Below are 20,013 nucleotides of genomic sequence, written 5' to 3'. Positions count from 1 at the left end.
CTGAAAGCTTAAAATGTCTAAAGGGAGATGAAAGACATTGCTGAGTAGTGTACTCCTGCAATAATCTTTCCTCCTTACTGTGCAGTTGCTTGAAATTGAAAACATTGTCTTGAATGACAAGGCTCCTCAACCTTGCAGATTTCTGAACAAGCTTAGAAACTGCTTCATTGCAATGCAAAATGACAGCATATGGACATTGCTGTGATTGCTTTTCCTTCATTGTTTTCAATGAACAATCTCAGTGAAAAAGATCTTACAAAGCAAGACCAGTTGCTTTCTTAAGCTACCAAACTCTATTAGAGTCTATCAAAATTTTCATCCATCCCATGGACTGATTTACATACACCCTGCTAGGTTACATCAGGCTATGTCATCCCTTATTAACCTTTGATAACAGAAGTCTAAAAGCCACTCTGCTTTGGATATTTTATTTTTTTGGGGGGGTGGAGGGGGCGGAGGGGTTGTTTTGTTTTGTTGTTTTTTGTTGTTATTTTCCTCCTTAAGTTAAAAAATAGTCTAAGACCTATTTCACTGCAGTGGTAAGGTTGCACTCTCAGAACAGGATCCAAATGGATCTGAAAATTGATCTTTCCTTACCTAAAAGTGTTGAGTGTTGAAGTGCAGTGCTGAGAGTCTTTATTACATAGATTTTATTCATCTCATTTACATAAAAGTAACGCTTTCTTGGGCTGACAAGGATCATTAAGTGGCACGTCACTCTGAACAACTTAGAGTAACAGAAAAGGTGATTCAATGTTCTTCCTACACTCTCCTTCCCTTGGGAGGGAAGCATTAGCATTACTGATCATTCAGGATATAAAATTTACCCGTATCTTTTACATCTCCTGATGATCTCTGACTTGGACTAATAATTTTCTTAAGCTATAAATAAGCAAGTATCAACTTGCTATAAAACTGGGATGATTCAAAACAAAACATGGCTATTGCCTTTTTTTTGCAAGATTTTGCTGTATGTTAATACAACAGCTCATCCCACTTTTAATAAGGCAAAGCTCACGTTATAGTATAGACCACTGCTCAGCCTTCTCTTGTAGTACATTCTTGTGTCACTATGGCCTCAAGAGAACTGTTCAAACAAAACTACTGAAGCTTCTGTGTCAAGGATTATTTTTAGAAGACTTTCTCTTTATTCAGCTTTTGCTGTCTCAGTCTGAAAGAGCAGTGCTCATGTTTAGCAAAATCAATTCACCAGCATTTTTCCACTTGTTTGCCCACCTGGGATGCATCTGGTATTAATAATTTTCTTTAAAAAATTAAAAACCCAAAAGGGCCTGGCAGGACCAAATTTTGCAGTCCACAAAAATGGGAGTTGCAATGTGTTTAAGAAAGAAGCTAGCTCAACTGTATAGCTGTTTCAGTAGACATTGTGCAAAACAGGTACATTATGAGTTAGTTACTATCTACCAAAGGTATATCCTAAAATAAATACATTTAAGTGTATAATTACTTCATTTGCAGGATGTAACCATATGCAAGAACAGTCATACAAACACTAGTTTACTGTAGCTCATTCACCTTATTTTCTTACTTGTTTCAAGATGAAGGAAGACAGGCTGGAGATGAAGTTTGTGTGTACAGCTCGTCATTTACAACTACTTTTAACAACCTCATGAAGCACAACATGACCCTTTCAAGAGAACAGGTTGTGTGCAATGGTGATGATAATCAAACAATTTCTATTAGGTATATTTAGGGCTGTGAACATCTTATGTGATAAGAAAAAATAAGTTTCCTAAAACAATACATTTGAGAGTACCGTTTTGCCTTATGCTGAAGAAGAGAAGAGCTTTTATATATGGCAAACAGTACATTTGGCTCAGTTGTAAATGAAGATTAAATACATTGTAAACAGTTCATATTAACAGCTTCTTGCTATTAAAATGTATATGTCAGTGAAAAGCACAATCAAGCATGCAATGTATTTACCAATATTAAAATAAAAAGAATAAAAAAGACATTAACCTCTTCTTCAACATTAGGTGCGATTCCATTCTGCACTGGTCCTGAATCACTTGGTGGTGTCACTGCAACTTCCACTTTTGCACTTTTTTCTGTGTCATCATCCATAAATAAGAGTGGGAAAACAGAACACAATATTAAGTAACAAATCTATTAGTGAAACTGCTGTCATATATTGAGTATAAGTAAACCATCAAATACTGATGATGGACCAATATTTGCTTTTAAAAGAGACAAAAATTTTGTCTTCCATTTGACCAGTACACATTTTAATAAAATTCTTTTGAGTGGTCAGCTTGCATTTAAAGAAACGATTCTACTAGTGCTCATGTCCTAGAAAAATGTACATTCTTTGCAATATTCAATGCTCTTTTTTTATGCTAGACCCACTGAAACTAATCCTTCAGGTAAAAAGTGACACAGAGCATTCTCCCCAGACATTAAAGAAGGCAGCATGTTGCATTTACAGGCAAGGGGATATATTCAGTGAGATAGAAATTTTATAACACAGTAACCCCTGCAATTAGTAATTTCCAAGCTGTACTCATGTTCCTTCTTATGCAAAAATGTGGGAAAAGAGTAAATAGATAGTCTAATAACATCCAATAACAGAGGATGATCTTTAAAATAGAAGCCTGTAGTCCTTGTTCTAAACTTTTACAGGAATTAAAGGGATAAAATTGGGCCTTTAGTTTCTGATGGCAATTTATTCAAATTTACTCTCTGACTATCACAGAATCAAATTTACTCTCTGACTATCACAGAATCTCTAAACAGGAATTATTTCTGTAAATATGTCCCTTGGACAACATAAAGTTATTGGGAATAGCAATATGAAATGCCTAACCCAAGTTCAACATGCTTCATGGTGTGCTTTTGTGTACAGAAGTAAATGCAGCTGTCTGGTTGCGTTACTCCTGTCCTAAGATTCTTCTAAATTAAAAATTCAAGATCACAGCCACAGTGGAGTGCCAGACAGCTTGTAACTATTTCTGTGCATGTGTGCTGTCTCTTAACCCCACAGCCAACATTATGGCTGTCCCATCCAACTGCTTGATTTTGGAAGCAAATAGTATAAAGGTTGTTTCTTTTGTGACAAGGATGGTATCACATGAAACACATATTCTCCTAGAGCAGCTCAATAAATTATTTAAATTATCACATATAAGCTGTGAGTAACTTTTGTCTATTTCTGTAACTTCAATACATATCCAAAATTAGCATTGCTTTTTTCCTATCCAGCCCTGCCAGGGGGCTTTAAAAGCCTTAACTGACTTTCTATTCTTACACTTAGCTCCCATCCCATCCAGAAGTTTTATACTCTTTTGCACAGGGAATCAGAAGTTTTTACTAACATAGCATAAATGAAGTAGAAGGAGAAAGTAATCCCTAAGGATTTTCAAGCAAAATAAAACAGTTAAAAAGGCCCTCAGAAACAGCTGATAAATGTGTACTGCTGCACTCACCATGATTAGCAGCTCCATTTTGCCTTTCACTGTCTTCCACCTGGCATTTCTTTTTGGCGATCTTATGCAGAATTGAGGCCCTTTCCTTGAACTTTCCTAAAAGAAAGCATTTTCATTATTTAAATGCAGCCATTTTGAGATGCAAAGTTCCTTTGCTACAGCTTAGGCTCCATAAATCAGTGCATATAATCCACTGCCATCCCTCCTCAAACAGCAAATGTTACTAAAACTACCTGATGTTTTCATGTATACTTTTCTCCTTTTTTTTTTTAAATGGATTTTTTTCTGTTATGAGAATTCAGCAAGAAATTGAACAAGAAATTGAGAACAAATGCTATTATTTTTCTTTGAAAGCAGTCAGTAAAGTTCTACCTATAAAACTGCCAGCGTAGGATTTCAAGCTAAACAGAAGATGAGTTTGGCTGCATGCAAAGAGTTGTGGTCAATGGCTCAATGTCCAGCTGGAGACCAGTAACGAGTGGTGTCCCTCAGGGATCGGTGTTGGGACCAGTCTTGCTCAACATCTTTGTCGCTGACATGGACAGTGGGATTGAGTGCACCCTCAGCAAGTTTGCCGATGACACCAAGCTGTGTGGTTCGGTTGATACACTGGAGGGAAGGAATGCCATCCAGAGGGACCTTGACACACTTGTGAGGTGGGCTGATGCCAACCTGATGAAGTTTAACCATGACAAGTGCAAGGTCCGAGCAATCCCAGGCACAGCTACAGGTTGGGCAGAGAGGAGATTCAGAGCAGCCCTGTGGAGAAGGACTTGGGGGGTGTTGGTTGATGAGAAACTGAACATGAGCTGGCTTCAGTGTGCGCTTGCAGCCCAGAAAGCCAACCTGTCCTGGGCTGCATCAAAAGAAGCGTGACCAGCAGGTCGAAGGAGGTGATCCTGCCCCTCTACTCTGCTCTTGTGAGACCTTGCTTGGAATATTGTGTGCAGTTCTGGTGTCCTCAACATAAGAAAGACATGGAACTGTTGGAACAAGTCCAGAGGAGGGTCATGAGGATTATCAGGGGACTGGAGCACCTCCCGTATGAAGACAGGCTGAGAAAGTTGGGGCTGTTCAGCCTCCAGAAGAGAAGCCTGCATGGAGACCTCATAGCAGCCTTCCAGTATCTGAAAGGGGCCTATAGGGATGCTGGGGAGGGACTGTTCATTAGGGACTGTAGTGACAGGACAAGGGGTAATGGGTTAAAACTTAAACAGGGGAAGTTTAGCTTGGATATAAGGAAGAAGTTCTTTACTGTTAGGATGGTGAGGCACTGGAATAGGTTGCTCAAGGAAGTTGTGAATGCTCCATCCCTGGCAGTGTTCAAGGCCAGGATGGACAGAGCCTTGGGTAGCCTGGTTTAGTGTGAGGTGTCCCTGCCCATGGCAGCGGGGGGTTGGAACTAGATGATCTTAAGGTCCTTTCCAACCCTAAGTATCCTATGATTCTGTTCTATGATTCTATGAATACAGACAAATTAAGCTGTTATAAACAAACTAAAGTAGTTTAAGGTCTCAGTATCATAACACAGAATTTCAGAAAAACACTTATATAGCATGATGGTGATTGTGGTCAGCTGTGTCACTTTGGACTTAACTATGTGTCTGTGATTTCTACATATACTTCAGAGGGGGAAGAAGAAATCTCCAGAACATGGGATTTCAATACAGCTTCTCAAAGGTAAATTTTCTTTTCAATCTGACAGGTGCTTTTTGTCTTCTATGAGGTTAACCATGCAGCTCTTAGTCTAGACTGTTTCCGCAGCAACTCATTCCATCCCAAGCCAGGCCTCAGGTCCTCTCACTGTTTATTGACCACTGAGTCCAAATGACACATTCAACCTAGGTCATGTCAAAGATGGCAAATTTTAAGTGAAATTAATTTAATCCTTCCTCTACAGTGGTTTATTTTTCTATGTAAGGACTCTTTGGACAGCTTATGACAGTTTGTGCAGTGTAGAAAGATGATATATCTGCCCTTCTTTATTGTTACCCTCACTGCTATTGCTCTGTAAGTCTTTTTTAAACATTCAAAAAAATGTAACTGGTGAATATAGTACACTTCTAATTAAAAACGCTATCACCAGTACACTTCTAATTAAGACAACTAATTACTACACAGGGCAGTTTTAGTTCTCCATCTTCAGTTAAAAAAATCCGTTGAAAACTGTTGGTGTTCTGCAGCAAAACCAGCACAGGCTCAAGAACAAAAGATATTTCAAAGGAATCACAAAATTGAGTAACGGTAGGAAGTGACAGTGAGAAGTCACAGTTAACTCAGTTGGATAACAGTGACTATTTCCAAGCTAAACCAAAAGACACACAAAAATAAATGATTAGTCAAGAAAGAAATCCCCTCTTCCCTCTCACAAATGGGAGCTTCAACCCCCTGCACCAACACTTTTGTATGTGAAGAAACATATGCACAGTCCACAGAGACTAGCAGCTATCATTTGCTGGGAAGTGGAATTTGTCAACAGAAAATCACCTGGAAAGTAATAAAAATGCCACAAAGATTTGATAAGCAGTACTGTCTTTTTAGCAGTCCCTATCTTTTCACTAACTCATCATGTTCCAAAAAAATAATTAGCCATTCACAATACATTGCAAAGATTACCTTTTTTGGTACATGTCACCTAGAGTAAAATTGCCTGCAGAAGATTATCTAACCTTAAACCACAATAACAAATAGCAAGCCACCTCTTTATTTCAGTGCACAGCGTCAGTGGCAGAGATTTTTGTTAGAAAGTGAAGAAGAAACAAAGAGTTGAAGAAGAAACAAAGAGTTAAAGAAAGGAAAAAAGAGAAAGAAAGGGAATTGCTTGCGATACCAGATAGAAGAAAGAAAAAAACAGAGGAAAATATGCAAATCCTATTTCCAAATAGTTAAGCTGAAATGCCAAGAATCAAGTCTATTCCTAGCTTCTTTTGAAACACTATGGGCACTTGGGAAGTGCTTATCCAGAAATGTGTAGATACTAAAAGATGCCAGCATAATTTTCATAGAACATGTACATCAGTTTGACAAAGGATTGCTTTAGGTTTCAGACTCCAGCTCAGCTATGTATACTTGAGAATTTGGCTTGTGATGCCCCAAATACACAAATGTATTTTTTGCAAGCAATGTAAATGATGTAACTGAGACATTTTCTGAATGCTGAACCATCCATGTTTCTACCATGTCTCCAGGATGCTGTAGGACCTTGTAACTTAAATTTCGACTAAAAAAGTTCATTAAAATGATGCAGAATTGTGTAAGGATATTCTAAATTTTTGTTTGAGGCTGACTGAAATGGTTTAAATTTTTTTTAATAGAAAAAGCTTGAGCCATTGTTGAATTGCAAAGAAACTGTCTCCACAGAGATGCACACTGTTTTAGATTAGCTTAATTGAAGTTGTTTTCATTTTTTTTCATATTTCCAAAAGTCTCCTCCCCATCCTTAGGAAGAATTTCTTACCTTGACTTTTAACATCGTAAGTTGTACTGCTTCATTCCAGAGACTGTTCCACATTTATAAGTCACTGTCATGGAAATTCACTTCAACATTTGAAATAGAACTGTGTTTTGGTTCATTTGTATTTCTCAGTACATACATGGTTCAGCTTATATTGTTTTACACCATGGCCTTCCATTTGATTCACTCAGTGTAGGTAAAACACAGGGTCAGGAAATGATCAAAAGACATAATATTGACTATGAAAAGCATGGAACTGAGGAAAGCAGTAGTACTAGTCTGCATGAAGACAGTGAGATGTAAGAAACCAGCAGAGATATAACGCCTCCCTCCTTTTTCCTGGTGTTTTTCTCCTCCACAACAAACCAAAACTTGTTCAGCAAAGAGTTGTGGTCAATGGCTCAATGTCCAGCTGAAGACCAGTAACGAGTGGTGTCCCTCAGGGATCGGTGTTGGGACCAGTCTTGCTCAACATCTTTGTCGCTGACATGGACAGTGGGATTGAGTGCGCCCTCAGCAAGTTTGCCGGTGACACCAAGCTGTGTGGTTCAGTTGATACACTGGAGGGAAGGAATGCCATCCAGAGGGACCTTGACATGCTTGTGAGGTGGGCTGATGCCAACCTGATGAAGTTTAACCATGACAAGTGCAAGGTCCTACACCTGGGTCAGAGCAATCCCAGGCACAGCTACAGGTTGGGCAGAGAGGAGATTCAGAGCAGCCCTGCGGAGAAGGACTTGGGGGTGTTGGTCGATGAGAAACTGAACATGAGCCAGCTTCAGTGTGCGCTTGCAGCCCAGAAAGCCAACTGTATCCTGGGCTGCATCAAAAGGAGTGTGACCAGCAGGTCGAAGGAGGTGATCCTACCCCTCTACTCTGCTCTCGTGAGACCTCACTTGGAGTATTGTGTGCAGTTCTGGTGTCCTCAACATAAAAAGGACATGGAACTGTTGGAACAAGTCCAGAGAAGGACCACGAGGATGATCAGGGGACTGGAGCACCTCCTGCATGAAGACAGGCTGAGGAAGTTGGGGCTGCTCACCCTGAGAAGAGAAGGCTGCGTGGAGACCTCATAGCAGCCTTCCAGTATCTGAAGGGGGCCTATAGGGATGCTGGAGAGGGACTCTTCATTAGAGACTGTAGTGACAGGACAAGGGGTAACGGGTTAAAACTTAAAGGGGAAGTTTAGGTTGGATATAAGAAGGAAATTCTTTCCTATTAGGGTGGTGAGGCACTGGAATGGGTTGCCCAGGGAGGTTGTGAATGCTCCATCCCTGGCGGTGTTCAAGACCAGGCTGGATGAGGCCTTGGGTGATGTGATTTAGCATAAGGTGTCCGTGCCCACAGCAGCGGGGTTGGAACTAGATGATCTTAAGGTCCTTTCCAACCCTAACGATTCTATGATTCTATAAAGGTGAAGCACAGAGCCACAGGAAAAAGGACCAGCTCAGGATATTTCTGAATCATTCAAATTTACAGAAACTCCCAAAGTTCTCATCTTAGATCTTCTCTCAAGCCTTTTTTCTCATCTTTAGATGGGATAAATAAAATATTCCATAGGACTCTTATGTTGCTGTTCTTATTTCTAGGAGAAAGTAGGAGCTTATGTTTCTTCTTTAACAGTCCTATGTGGTACTATGGGTTTGACTAGCTAAGAGTAATTTTCCCACCATGGGGTACCCTAAGAGTTTAGGTGAATGAATATTTGTGATTCCATGGACTCAAAATAGGATAGGCTGATGCAGAAAATTCTTAATTAACCTAGATTCACTGAACTCAGATGGATTTTGCAATTCATTTTAATTTACAAAGAATGGGGTAGAAGGAACAGGAGATCAAGGTCAGGTGACCAGCAAAGAAGGTAGCTTAAAACCTAATTAGTTTTATTTGAATATATACAAGCAAATTAGTATTGTATAACATAGATATGCCTTGATCTGCATGAGTATCTCCAGCTGGCATCAGTTGGCAGAGATTCTCCTCCTGATCAAGGATATATTTAAAAACCAATCTTTTGACTACAATCTAAATTGTAGACTACAGATTCCCTGGGTCAGGAAAGCTTTTGATTTGATGGGAAAATAGTTTATCTTCAGAAATTCACTAATTAAAAAAAAAAATCATTACCTTTTGCCTAGTTTTCAGTATCAAGCACATATTACTACATCTATGCAGCTATCACCAAGTTTTCATGAGTTTGAACCTGTCAAATCTGTACCTTTGGAGCAATCTGAACTGTACCTATCATTCCTGCTTGTGGCCAGTTGTGGAACACAACTAGTGGGTCACAACTGATCAATTTCAGAAATCCACCTCATGCGCTTTCTCCTTCAATTTTAAAATCCCGCAGAAGCATCAAATGAAAATGTATGTAATTTTGTCACCTTAGAGGCTGTAGGTGGAGGTGATCTGATAGCACAAATTACTGTGAGGGTCTCTTCCCAGGGTAGGGTATATTTTCTCTCCCAGTTTGGCCTGATTAATCTGCAGTTTATTTAGTCACTTTCAGACCAAATAAGAGCAAATTCAACAATAGACATCAGCTTGTAAGATACAGAGCACAATGGCACTCTGGCTGTTAGGTTAAGTGTTGGGACCTAACTTTTACTTCTTGTCTCTGTTCTGAGGCTGCAACAAGAATAGATGTGCCTGTACTTCTCCACTGGAGGACTACCTACCTTCACTCAGGGTTTGAGGACATGGAGGTAAGGATGTATGCCCTGGGTTCAGCAGTAGCAGTCATGTTTTTTTCCTTTGTGTTAACTGGTGCAGTGCTGTGTTTTGACTTCTAGTTTGAGAACAGTGTTGGTGAAGCCGAAGTTTTCGGTTGTTGCTGGGTGATGTTTACCCTGACCAAGGACTCTGTGAGGCTCATGCTCTGCCAGGGAGGAGGGGAAGCTGTGGGGAGGCAGAGACGGGGCGCCTGACCCGGGCTAGCCGGGGAGGTATTCCATACCACAGCACGTCATGCCCGGGGTGGGGGGTAACTGGGAGTTACCCGGAAGGACAGGGGCTTCCGGGTGGAACTCGTTTCTTGGCCGGTGGTATCGTATTCTCTTCCCTTGTTATTTTCCCTTATCATTGTTTTAACTGATAGTAGCGGTGGTGATTTGTTGCTGGACTGTTCTTGTCTCAACCTGTAGGAGTTGCACTCTCTCGATCCTCCTCCCTGTTCCTCCGGGAGCGGGGAAGGGGAGAGCCCCGGTGCAGGGGGGGGGGGGGGAGACGGACACGGACCTCGATTGTTGTCGGCTCGGCACCACTCGCTGGGAGTGAGTGAACGAGTTACCTGACTGGGTTTAAACCATGACAGTTCTTTTTGGCGCCCAACGTGGGGCACGAGGGGTTGAGATAAGAACAGATCTGACTGGATTGATAGTCACTCGTCACAATGCTGATTTATTGGCTCTCAAGGTTTTTCCTCTTGATCTCACAGTTTCAGTATACCATATCTTACGTCCATCCGGTATTTGCTGTATTAGTGTTTTTCAAGTGTGGGGCTTGGGCTAAGGTTTTTATCCCATTGTACTTTATGGTAATGACTTGTAATACAATAGAATCATTGATCATGAAACTGATCTGGCTTATGTTCCCAGTGTGGTCACCACCTTTATACTTTGGGAGGTATATGATGGAGGTGCTTAGCAATTACACATCTTTTTTCTCCTTCTCAGGTGCTCAACCTGTGAAGGAGACATCCTTTTACCCTCCTAGTCGTCCCCCCAGACCATTTACATTTGAGAGTTTTGAATTTTTTGAATGGCCTTTTAATGCTGTTGAGACTTGTTTGCTGATGGTGATGGGAATCACCATGCTAACACGCATACAGAGTGTGTTTTGCCCACTACTGATTTCAAGAGTTAAGCAGATTCAGGTTTGGGTCTTGTCTGGGGTCAAACGACGATGTAGGAGGACCGAGAGATTTTCCCAGAGGCTGGACAGCCATGAGTGGCAGGGTGTGTGGGATAGTATGGGCAAGTACCTAGATCAGTGGGCCCCTCCAGTATTTTGGAATTTCACTACCGAACAACTGCAAAATCCAGAAGAATTAGTAAAACACTTAAATGAGGTGCGTGGTCATTCTGGCCATACCAGAGATGGACAAATCACGGCAACGTGCTGGGGCTTGGCCTATGCTTACAGGGCCTTGTTCAACACTATCCAGCACCTTCAAAAGGAAAAGAATGTCGGCGGATTTGAGGGCAAAGTGACAGTCGCTACTCAAACTTTGGCTGCAATGAACTGCGCAGCTACCCCAGTGGCAAGTACAGCAGCTGCTCAAACTTCAACTGCAACAGACAGCGCGGTTACCCCAGCTCCAAGCACGGTAGCTACACCACCCCCAGCAACAAGTACAGTCGCTACTCAAACCACAGTGATAATCACTGCAGCCAAACCAGAGGACCAATTCGTACCAATATCAGTTGCCCCTGTACGCAAGAGAACAAGCAAAAAGGAGGCAAAAAGGGTGAAGCGAGATGAAGAACCAATGAATTCACCACCCGGTCCAGAATCTGATCAGGAGTCATCATCACATGACGAAGAAGAAGAAGAAGAGGTAACTTCTCGACCTCGGACCTCAACCGAGCTGCGGAATATGCGAAAAGATTTTACCCGTCAACCAGGGGAGCACATCATCACCTGGTTACTCCGATGCTGGGACAATGGGGCCGATGGTCACGAACTAGAAGGTACAGAAGCCAAGCAGCTGGGATCACTTGCTAGAGAAGGGGGAATTGACAAAGCAATTGCAAGAGAGAAAAAGTCCCTCAGCCTTTGGAGGAGGCTCTTGGCAGCTGTGAAAGAAAAGTTTCCGTACAAGGACGATGTTACGAGTCATTCGGCCAAGTGGACTACTATAGACAAAGGCATCCAGTCTCTGAGGGAATCGGCCATCGTAGAGATGATCTATCACATCAAGCCGAATAACGGGGATACACCTATAGATCCAGATGAAGTTGAATGTACACGACCCATGTGGCGAAAACTTACACGAAATGCACCGTCATCATATGCCCATTCATTGGCAACAGTGACCTGGAATGACATAGTACCACTAACAGTGGATGAAATGGTTCATAAACTCCGAGAGTTCGAAGACAATCTCACTCCTTCCATCATCTCAGCTGTGGAAAAACTGTCCCAGGACCTCGACAAATTGAGGGACGATCTATCTGATTTATCCAGCTCCTCACGTGTACCAACACACGTCTCAGCTATTAACAAAAGACGTCCTATTATTCAAGAGAGGAGATACAGAAGGTATACGCCACGGGGTACCCTATGGTTTTACCTGCTGGATCACGGAGAAGACATGACAAAGTGGGATGGAAAACCTACTTCAGCTTTGGAGGAACGGGTGAGTGAACTGAAGAGGGGAGCAAGGGCCAAGACTGATCGTCCCATGAGAGCTACGGCTTCAGTCTCTGGTGAGCAGTTTCCCAGATGGAGTGGAAGAGCTGATTTTACTCCAGCTCCTGTGATAATGAAGAATAATCCCTTTCAACACGACTTAAGTGTCCAATGCTGTGACGACCATTAGAGGGGCCCTGCCTCCAGCCAGGTGGAGGTAGGGGACAATCGGATTTACTGGACTGTGTGGATCAGATGGCCTGGCACATCAGTCCCACAGAAGTATAAGGCTCTAGTAGATACTGGTGCACAGTGTACCCTGATGCCATCAAGCTGTCAAGGGGTGGAACCCATCTATATTTCTGGAGTAACAGGAGGATCCCAAGAGTTGACTGTGCTGGAGGCTGAAATCAGCCTGACTGGGAGGGAGTGGCAAAAGCACCCTATTGTGACTGGTCCAGAGGCTCCATGCATCCTCGGCATAGACTGCCTCAAGAGAGGGTACTTCAAAGACCCAAAAGGGTACCGGTGGGCTTTTGGTATTGCTGCTGTGGAGACTGAGGAAATTGAGCAGCTGTCCACCTTGCCTGGTCTCTCAGAAGATCCCTCTGCTGTGGGGTTGCTGAAAGTCGAAGAACAACAAGTGCCAATTGCGACCACAACAGTGCACCGGCGGCAATATCGCACCAACCGAGACTCCCTGATTCCCATCCATCAGCTGATCCGTAGACTGGAGAGTCAGGGGGTGATCAGCAGGACCCGCTCACCCTTCAATAGCCCCATATGGCCAGTGCGAAAGTCTAATGGAGAATGGAGACTAACAGTAGACTATCGTGGCCTGAATGAAGTCACACCACCATTGAGTGCTGCCGTACCGGACATGCTAGAACTTCAGTATGAACTAGAGTCAAAGGCAGCCAAGTGGTATGCCACGATTGATATTGCCAATGCATTTTTCTCCATTCCTTTGGCAGCAGAGTGCAGGCCACAGTTTGCTTTTACTTGGAGGGGTGTCTAATTCACTTGGAACCGACTGCCCCAGGGGTGGAAACACAGCCCTACCATTTGCCATGGACTGATCCAGACTGCAGTGGAACAGGGGCAAGCTCCAGAACACCTGCAATACATTGATGACATTATTGTGTGGGGCGATACAGCGGAAGAAGTCTTTGAGAAAGGGTGGAAAATAATCCAAATCCTGCTGAAAGCCGGTTTTGCCATAAAACGGAGTAAGGTCAAGGGACCTGCACAGGAGATTCAATTTTTGGGAATAAAACGGCAAGATGGACGTAGACAGATCCCCACAGATGTGATCAACAAGATAACAGCAATGTCTCCACCAACTAATAAGAAAGAAACGCAAGCTTTCTTGGGTGCAGTGGGGTTCTGGAGAATGCACATCCCAAATTACAGTTCGATTGTAAGCCCTCTCTATCATGTGACCCAGAAGAAGAATGATTTTAAATGGTGCCCTGAGCAGCAACAAGCCTTTGAGCAAATTAAACGCGAGATAGTTCATGCAGTAGCCCTTGGACCAGTCCGGACCAGGCCAGATGTAAAAAATGTGCTGTACACTGCAGCAGGGGAGAACGGTCCTACCTAGAGCCTCTGGCAGAAAGCTCCAGGGGAGACTCGAGGTCGACCCCTCGGCTTTTGGAGTCGGGGATACAAAGGATCTGAGGCCAGCTATACCCCAACTGAGAAAGAGATACTGGCAGCCTATGAAGGGGTTCGAGCTGCTTCGGAAGTGATTGGCACTGAAGCACAGCTCCTCCTGGCACCCCGGCTGCCCGTGCTGGGCTGGATGTTCAAAGGCAGGGTCTCCTCTACACATCATGCAACTGATGCTACATGGAGTAAATGGGCTGCACTAATTACACAACGAACTCGAATAGGAAACCCCAGTCGTCCAGGCATTCTAGAAGTCATCATGGACTGGCCAGAGGGCAAAGATTTCGGAATGTCACCAGAGGAGGAGGTGGTGCGTGCTGAAGAGGCCCCACCATATAATAAACTGTCAGAAAGTGAAAAGCAGTATGCCTTGTTTACTGATGGCTCTTGCCGTATTGTGGGAAAGCATCGGAGATGGAAGGCAGCTGTATGGAGTCCTGGATGACAAGTTGCAGAAACTGCTGAAGGAGAGGGTGAATCGAGTCAGTTTGCGGAGGTGAAAGCCATCCAGCTGGCCCTGGACATTGCTGAACGAGAAAAGTGGCCAGTACTTTATCTCTATACTGACTCATGGATGGTGGCAAATGCCCTGTGGGGGTGGTTGAAGCAATGGAAGCAGAGCAACTGGCAACGCAGAGGTAAACCCATCTGGGCTGCTGCACTGTGGAAAGATATTGCTGCCTGGGTGCAGAACCTGGTGGTGAAAGTACGTCATGTAGATGCCCATGTACCCAAGAGTTGGGCCACTGAGGAACACCAGAACAACCAACAAGTGGATAAAGCGGCTAAGATTGAAGTGGCTCAGATGGACTTAGATTGGCAACATAAAGGTGAATTATTTTTGGCCCGGTGGGCCCATGACACTTCAGGCCATCAGGGCAGAGATGCAACATATATATGGGCCCGTGACCGAGGGGTGGACTTAACAATGGACACTATTGCCCAGGTTATTCATGAGTGTGAATGCAATTAAACAAGTGCTGCAATTAAACAAGCCAAGCGGTTAAAGCCTCTTTGGTATGGAGGACGATGGTTGAAGTATAAATATGGGGAGGCCTGGCAGATTGACTATATCACACTGCCGCCAACCCGCCAAGGCAAGCGCCATGTGCTTACCATGGTGGAAGCAACCACCGGGTGGCTGGAAACATACGCTGTGCCCCATGCCACTGCCCGGAACACCATCCTGGGCCTTGAGAAACAGATTTTGTGGCGACACGGCACCCCAGAGAGAATTGAGTCAGACAATGGGACTCATTTCCGGAATAACCTTATAGATATTTGGGCCAAAGAGCATGGCATTGAGTGGGTATATCACATCCCCTACCATGCACCAGCCTCTGGGAAAATCGAACGGTACAATGGGCTGTTAAAAACTACACTGAGAGCGATGGGTGGGGGAACTTTCAAGCATTGGGATACACATTTACCAAAGGCCACCTGGTTGGTCAACACCAGAGGATCTGCCAACAGGGCTGGCCCAGCCCAGTCAGAACTTTTACATATTGTAGAGGGGGACAAAGTTCCCGTGGTGCATATGAAGAATTTGCTGGGGAAGACAGTCTGGGTTATTCCTGCTTCAGGTAAAGGCAAACCCACTCGTGGGATTGCTTTTGCTCAGGGACCTGGATATACTTGGTGGGTAATGCGGGAAGATGGGGAAGTCCGATGTATACCTCAAGGGGATTTGATTTTAGGGGAAAACAGCCAGTGAACTCAATTGTATGCTGTTGCCTGCTGTGTAATGCTTTTATAGCCCATCAACTAGATGTCTCCAGGTCACCAGCGACTGGCCCTGACTTCCCTCCAGCCATCATCCCAACAGAGAATGAACTTGGAACATCATGGACCGAATGGACTCCGCAGCATTATAGGGATTGGTCCATGCACTAAGAAAATGATTTTTTCGTCTTGGTCTGTATGTATATGGATGTATATATGTGGGAGAGCGATGGTGTATTGAAAATGTGGGATCTGAGCACGACGTGAATGGTATGGAATAAGGGGTGGATAATGTCCTGGGTTCAGCAGTAGCAGTCATGTTTTTTCCTTTGTGTTAGCTGGTGCAGTGCTGTGTTCTGACTTCTAGTTTGAGAACAGTGTTGGTGAAGCCGATGTTTTCGGTTGTTGCTAAGTGATGTTTATCCTGACCAAGGACTCTGTGAGGCTCATGCTCTGCCAGGGAGGAGGGGAAGCTGTGGGGAGGCAGAGACGGGGCGCCTGACCCGGGCTAGCCGGGGAGGTATTCCATACCACAGCACGTCATGCCCGGGGTGGGGGGTAACTGGGAGTTACCCGGAAGGACAGGGGCTTCCGGGTGGAACTCGTTTCTTGGCCGGTGGTATCGTATTCTCTTCCCTTGTTATTTTCCCTTATCATTGTTTTAACTGATAGTAGCGGTGGTGATTTGTTGCTGGACTGTTCTTGTCTCAACCCGTAGGAGTTGCACTCTCTCGATCCTCCTCCCCGTTCCTCCGGGAGTGGGGAAGGGGAGAGCCCCGGTGCAGGGGGGGGGGAGACAGACACGGACCTCGATTGTTGTCAGCTCGGCACCACTCGCTGGGAGTGAGTGAACGAGTTACCTGACTGGGTTTAAACCACGACAATGTACTACATTAGAAAAAAATCCACATATTTGTAACTGGGTTTACATGTTCTTGTGACTAACAATGTATATACAAAATGTATAAAAAGGCCAGTCAAAAGAAGGAAGAGAAAGAGGAAAACAGATAATGCAAATAAGCATGATGCGTAGTGAATGTGATTATATTTCTGAAGATCCAAACAGCAAGTTCAAAACACAGCACACTTTTATTGAAATACTTCTGGGATGTATCCTACTTGTATGGGTATTTTCCCACAAACAGCTACATTTAACTGACAATGGAGTATTTACGAACATCAGAAGGCTACTAAGACAGTGACTATTTTTTAAATGATAGATTTAATACTTTAGCATAAAAATAAAAACCTTAACATACCAGACTCTGCTTACAATGAGAACTGAACTTCACATCTTGTTTGTAATGAAGACTGAGATAAAACATACTGCAAAAGCTTTAGCTCTGGTAGCTGTGTCTAATTGACCTGGGCTAATGACTTATTTCAGGTGCTTGAGATGAGTATTTAAGCAACAGAGATACCACCACTTGCCCTCAGATGGTGGGTCTGGGCAAAGGAGGATGGTGAGGCTGGACTGCCCGATAAGCTCATGCCTGCTACAGAAGTAATGAGTATCTGCCAATATCAGGCACAAAGTGCAAAGAACCATCTCCTACAGCCATCCCCAGAATATTACGGTTATATTTGAGTATCAACACCAGATACAGACAATGGGAGATAGTTTTTGTTATGCCCTGGAGAAATGATCACAAGTAAGTCATATAATAGAGGTTTTCTTAAAAACTTTTCAACTTCAAGAATAATCTAAACTAGTAAATAACCGTGGTTTTAAAAACAGTGAATTAAGTTATTTGCCTTATATCCCCAGCATTAAAAATAAGTGGGAAGAGCAGCTAACTTTTCCACAGGCCTCAGGCTTACCTTTATCCTCTGACCCTAAACTGAACACCTGTGAAACCATCTGTCTGGCATTATAATCAGAGAGCTGGACAAGAGGCTTTGATCCTACAAATAATCAGGTCTTGATCCAGAAAAACTTCCAAATCATAGAAATGCTGACTGCACTAGGACTGAAAGCATGTGTTGGAAATCCTGTACAGAATTAACTGCTTTCCTGAATTAGTGTAATAAACTGCAGTGCTTTTGAGTCAGCAGAAAAAATTCCTGAGATTTCACTGAGCCTTGATTCAGGCTCTTAATTACTTCCTTCTTGATTGCTAGAATCAGGGTTTTAAACTGTATAATTTTTGCATGGCAATTAAGCATACAATTAATACCCCAGGAACAGTCATGTCTATTTTTTAAAGTTTGTTCATTACTTTTGAATAAAACATTAAACTGAAGTCCCTTAATATTTGTTCTCAAACTGAATGATTGAACTTTCATAAGTTAATTCATCTTTCTGAATGCACTGGAAAACAGAGCATAAAATAAGCATCTACAATTGATTTTATATTATGCTGTGTAATTTGTAAGTTTGGCTTTGCATGTATGTTTCTTAATAAAAGCATTTAATTGTATTTCCTTATCTGAAATAGCAAAACTGAAATGCTGAAAACAAAAACCTGAAAAAAGAGCCATAATTGATTGCACCATCAATGAAGACATGCAAAAAGGAGTTTTTGAAAAATGGAGAAACTGAAAATAGGACTATGAAAAATGAAGAAAAGAAATAAACACATAGAAGGGGCTTAAAAAGCTCATACAAACAATTCTAAAATATTTCTTACCTTCTTCAGTCATTGTGTCATAATATTTTAGGTTTCCATATGATCCAAGCTCTACAACATCACAGTAAAAGACACAAAGATAAGGAACCAGCAGACATTCAAGAAATGTACATGTTTTTGCATGTGCTTCATAAACTCAAACAGTGATTATACAAAAAATTCTGCAGCACAGTGAAAGACAGATTACAGAAATGGCAGTGCCTTCCCCTCCTGAAATTTCACAAGTCACTGGCTTTAAATAAGTAACTTGCTAAAGTGATATACAGAAGCACTGAAATCTAAAATTTAGCCTACCAATTTTTTGCCTCATGTAGGAAATAAAATAAATATTGGCACTACCTAATCAGCATGAACTTTGGAAACTAAGTTCTTTAAACATTCCCCAGGTCAAGCACTCAAATATTTATGCATCCAAATCAAATAAAAAATTCTCAAAGCATATAACCTAAGGAACTGTTCATAATGCTTCCACAAACCAGTGCTGATGTTGACTTGCTTTAGAGGTTTTTTTTAATGCAACAACTTTTGTCACTTGTGAAATCAGAAAAAAAGTATTTATTGCATTGGCTGGCATGAGACCTGAATTAAAAATTAAATAGATCTGATGATACTGCATTACTCTGTTCTAGCAAGGCAGAGAAAAGAATGGAATGCAGAGATCTCCAGATCTTTAAGGCTACTATTATTTTTCTGTGTGATACAATCTTGATTGAAAATATTTTTTTCTTTAGATGTTGCTATATGTATAAACATATATATAAAAGACAGTAACTAATGTCGGTCTACAAAACAGGAAAAATTAAAATTCAGCTCAAGAAAGAATTTCTAAATGATTTGTATATGGAATTTGTGGATGATTTCACTCATTATTTTATGTAAAGCCTTACAAATGATCTTCTGAGCATCTAACCTTTGAGAGGTGTAAACATTAATACTAAACAGTTCCAGAAGTACAGTGTTTTCCTTGGAAATATTCTCTCTTCATGCTTATGAATCAGATAAAGCACTTAAATGTACAAATGCTGTCCAATTACTTTGTTTTTAGCCTATACACCTCATGATTATTCAATACTTTTCTACACAGGTTAATTTCAATAGAAGTCTGGCTATTAGTTTTTAAGGGTAAAATGCTGTGCTGATATGCAAATCTGACACTTTGAAAAGTCCTTTGTTTTTTAACCTATTTGCAGATACCTGAATCTGCCAAATGAACATTTCTTACTTCATTTGCAGAGACACAGAACACTTTATGACATGTAACTAAAAAAATACAGGATATTAGCATTGCTACATTTTAAAAATAATTATGATTGGACTCTTATGATTTTTTCATAGACATACTTTATCAAAAACAGTTACAAATACTTATGTACTCTTGCTCATACAATGTAGTGTCTTACTTGCATGTAATTATACCCAATAGAATATGACAGTACTCCAAGTCTCTCCTAAAGCAAATGAAGCTGTCATTTAAAGACATATTTTAATATATTGCTTTATAATGATGTAGAACACATATGCTCTTTTGTAAAAATGTTCCTAGGGTTGCAAAATAATCTTCGTAGCTGTTTTTACATAAGAGAAGCTATTGTCCTACCATCTTGACATTTTTCTTAAAGATTTGAATTGCTTACCTGGGAAGAGTTCCCAGTAACTTCTGTATGGTCTTCCCTGCATACAAGCATTTGGGACCACATGTGCTGTTTAATTAGGGCTCAGTATCTGGTAACTCTACAGC

The 20,013-nt window shown here is 42.1% G+C and overlaps 1 protein-coding gene across 5 annotated transcripts in view; it reads right to left on the bottom strand.

Moving 5' to 3' along the window:
• SLC24A2 (solute carrier family 24 member 2) overlaps positions 1–20,013 on the bottom strand; it is a 119,894-nt gene that overhangs the window by 22,134 nt on the left and 77,747 nt on the right. For 3 of the 5 annotated variants that reach the window (XM_061470853.1, XM_061470855.1, XM_061470854.1), the window contains 3 exons: positions 18,276–18,326; positions 3,447–3,542; positions 1,984–2,072 (listed from right to left, as the gene is read on the bottom strand). In XM_061470853.1, the coding sequence (XP_061326837.1) occupies positions 1,984–2,072; positions 3,447–3,542; positions 18,276–18,326 (236 nt within the window). The remainder of the gene's footprint in view (positions 1–1,983; positions 2,073–3,446; positions 3,543–18,275; positions 18,327–20,013) is intronic. The other 2 variants (XM_061470856.1, XM_061470857.1) reach the window with 1 other exon arrangement.

The sequence above is a fragment of the Pezoporus flaviventris genome, unplaced genomic scaffold, assembly GCF_033815535.1.
Source record: "Pezoporus flaviventris isolate CSIRO_AGI_PZ_B2104156 unplaced genomic scaffold, CSIRO_AGI_Pfla_v1 ptg000064l, whole genome shotgun sequence".
Taxonomy (NCBI): Eukaryota; Metazoa; Chordata; class Aves; order Psittaciformes; family Psittacidae; genus Pezoporus; species Pezoporus flaviventris.
This window is presented reverse-complemented; position numbering and strand designations above follow the sequence as displayed.